The following is a 3,326-nucleotide window of genomic DNA, read 5'->3' on the forward strand; positions in this document are numbered from 1 at the left end:
CAACAATGAAAACTATTTTATGTTTGTTAACCGAAATTAAGAAACTATTTTGATAAAAAAAAAAACTTTTGTTTTAGAATAAGACAGAAAATAATCATCTCAAAGTCAAACTCTAAATTATCATTAACCTTCTCTTCTAGATCTAGTAGAATAAGACAGAAAAATTTATAAAAAAAAAAAAACATTTAACTAGCTCAAGATTTGGATTTGTGTCTGGTCTCATAAATTGCCTATATAAAGACTAACAAGTCATTACTATTTGTCAGTATATAAATGTAGAATTCACCTTACCCTATGTTATAAGATTGGACCCCCTTACAATTCTCCTGTATACAAGGAATGGAGCCCCACCTCTCCTCAAAACATGTTTCTTTGTTTTCTCTTCTTCTTCTCTTTTACTTAACCCTTTCACTCTTTGTGTATTTTTAATAGCTAAATGGCAAAAAAATTGAGGGACACTAAGGGAATGGAACCCTTAACTTGGATCCTGTATTTGAAGCAAAAAGTGTTGTCATTTTCAAGGAGGACAAAGTAGGAGACATTGATTTGAACCTAAATTCACAACAAAAATTGTCTTTCACAAATTATAATACACCCTCTTGCCAATTACTACTACTTAACTTAACTCCTTCCCTATAAAAAGCTCCTACTAGACCATATCTTATGCAACTTCAAAATTTCATAGTTTTTATACTTTAACCATAGAATACATATTCCTAGAGCTTAGAGTAATTTAGATATGGCTATTGCTTCAAACAAAAGTCTTCTTCTTATTGCATTTTTGTTGCTTTTCTTCATCTCAACCACAACTCAAGGTAAGCTTAGTTCCACTTTAGACTAAATTCTCTGCAGATAGCTGTTGTATGATACAATAATCGTAAGAACTGATCTAACGGTTCTCACATTTATTGTATCATACAATAGATGCAGAGGATTCATATTCGTTTCAAATAAAATTTTTGCCATATTTATGTATGTTTTTTCTTTTGGTATTTTGCAGCTAGAAACTTGAGAGAGATCAAAGAAGGAGGTGAAAAGAGTCTAAGTAGTGAGTTTAAGCCAAACCATGAAGAGACACAAACACAAGCGAAAAATGATGATTTGTTGGATACAATGGACTACACACCTGCATCAAAGAATCCACCAATCCATAATTAAAGTTTCACAAGTTTTATTTTTCTTCTCTATAGAACAATTTTTGGTAGAAAAAAAGTACAAATCATAGTGCTTAATTACCCTGCAATTCTATCTATGAGCTTCAATGTATAGACATATTTTGAACTTTGAAGATAGGAGGATAATGAAATCCACACATAAATCACAGATATTTGTGGAGGAGAAAGCACTAGTTTAGTTGATGCTTAATCATATATTTAGAATTCATCACTTGTAAATATATAGTTTTTAAAGTTATGAGAATTTGAGGGAGCATATATACATATATGATTTGTCAAAGTTTTATGCAGCACCAGAAGGTGAAAATTTCTTGGTCACCAAATAATTATGCTCAATATGTTTACCCTACCTTATCCTTATCTAGTATGAAAAGTCTTGAGTGAGTTGCTTAGTCAAACACTAGTTGCATCTAGATGAGTAAAATAATAAAAGATGCAATAAAATTTATACACTTTTTATGTGTTTGTTTCTAAGGGATTTTGCATATATAAAGCTTCTTTTATGATCTCAACAGTTGCTTTCATTATTGGCTGTTTTATTACTTTATTATGAACTCACTTCATGTCTCCAATAATTATGGAATAACTGAGTTTGAGTTGGGTAAAAAAAAAAGAGGCAGGGAATTAGAAAAAGAGTTAGGCATTGTTTGTCAGATTCTTATGATATTTAGTTACACCACTCCAATATGGTTAACACTAGATCTTTTAAAATGGATGAGCTCATATGGGCCGGTCCGTCAGACTTGAAAAATTATAGGATTTTGGCCTTAAATTTAGAGTTCATATTTTCCAGCGCCTTTTTAGTCCAACCCTAAAAAATCCGCTATCCATTAGGGTTAGCCCATCAGACCCGCATAATTATAAAAATTTTAAAAATATATATTTATATTTTTTTTACTCCAAAATAGCACATGGATTTTTCTGACTTCACTACATTTTTTCTCTATGATCTATTCAATCTTTGTTTTCTAAATATTATACATTAATATAATAATCAACATTCTTTCATCGTATTATATTAATTTTTCTCTTAAGTTAAATATTCAAATATTATTTTGTACAGTTTAGACATATATTGTATTTAGAAACACATTATAGTATTTATAAGGGATAATATAGTATTTTAAAATGTATTATACTTAAAAATAATATAATTTTTAATTATAATTATAATAAATATTATAGAATTTTTATTTTAATTTTTTAAATAAAAAAAGTCCGTTTAGGGCTGGGTAGCCCGAAGTCCATCTAAGGCCGAACTCGAGTAGTAATTATCGAGCTCATATTACACAGGACCTTTTTGGCCCAGTCCTAAAAAGCTCAGGTCTAACCAGGGCCCGCCCGTTTAAGGCCGAATAGTCTATTTTGACAGACTTTATAAGCCTAATATGGCAGATTGTTTTCGTAAAATGAAAGTAGATTAGTTTGTTTTATTTTTCCAAAAGTATAATTACATATCATTAAAGATTTGAAAGAGAGTTTAACTATTTAAAATAAAGTATTGATAATGAATGTAAAAATTAATGGGAGACAAAGAGAAGAAGTCATATGAGAGCGCCACGAATTAAGTGGTGGTATTTGAAGAATAAAAAAAAAAATTAACGTAAAATTTTGGAGAGAGAGTTTGGACAAACACAAGGAAGTGTAGATGATATGTGGAATAAAATGATTCAAACGATTGGAAAAGTGATTAAAGAGACTTTGGGAGACTCAAGAGATTTTGTACCTATGGGTAAAATTTTTGGTGGTAAAATAAGAAAAATGTTATTCATACACCAAATGTTATACCTACATCGTAGACACTATTCACAAATACGTGAACAATGTTTTCAGTTTTTTTTATATATATTTTTTCTTCTAAAATTACTTTGTTTAATGAAGTGTTAAAACTTGGTTAATATAGTTCAAAGTTTGGTTAATATATATTTTGATATAAAAAAATTCATATGACTTTGGTTAATCGTATATATAAAATTGGTTAATACAATTCATAAGGTTAATGAGTTCTCAAACATAAAGAAAATAATAAACAGTAAATAAAATTGGTTAATGTAGTGTAAATGTTGGTTAATATATTCATAATTTAGTGTCAGAATATGGTTAATAGTCTGTATTTTATTGGCCGGTTAATGAAGTAATGAAAGTGGTTAA

The 3,326-nt window shown here is 29.0% G+C and overlaps 1 protein-coding gene across 1 annotated transcript; it reads left to right on the forward strand.

The window, feature by feature from the left end:
* The first annotated feature begins 296 nt into the window (after positions 1–296).
* Positions 297–1,497, forward strand: LOC131607585 (uncharacterized). The gene is made up of 2 exons (XM_058879568.1): positions 297–815; positions 1,001–1,497. Exons 1-2 carry the CDS (start codon positions 740–742, stop codon positions 1,156–1,158), a joined length of 234 nt encoding a protein of 77 aa, XP_058735551.1. The 5' UTR covers positions 297–739; the 3' UTR covers positions 1,159–1,497.
* The last annotated feature ends 1,829 nt before the right edge of the window (positions 1,498–3,326 follow it).

This window comes from Vicia villosa, linkage group LG5 (genome assembly GCF_029867415.1).
Source record: "Vicia villosa cultivar HV-30 ecotype Madison, WI linkage group LG5, Vvil1.0, whole genome shotgun sequence".
In the NCBI taxonomy this organism is placed as follows: Eukaryota; Viridiplantae; Streptophyta; class Magnoliopsida; order Fabales; family Fabaceae; genus Vicia; species Vicia villosa.

Excerpts from the sequence above, each read along its gene's own strand:
- LOC131607585 (XM_058879568.1), top strand. The coding sequence starts at position 740 with ATGGCTATTGCTTCAAACAAAAGTCTTCTTCTTATTGCATTTTTGTTG. Across the intron at positions 816-1,000 it reads CATCTCAACCACAACTCAAG|CTAGAAACTTGAGAGAGATC; the intron begins GTAAGCTTAGTT and ends GGTATTTTGCAG.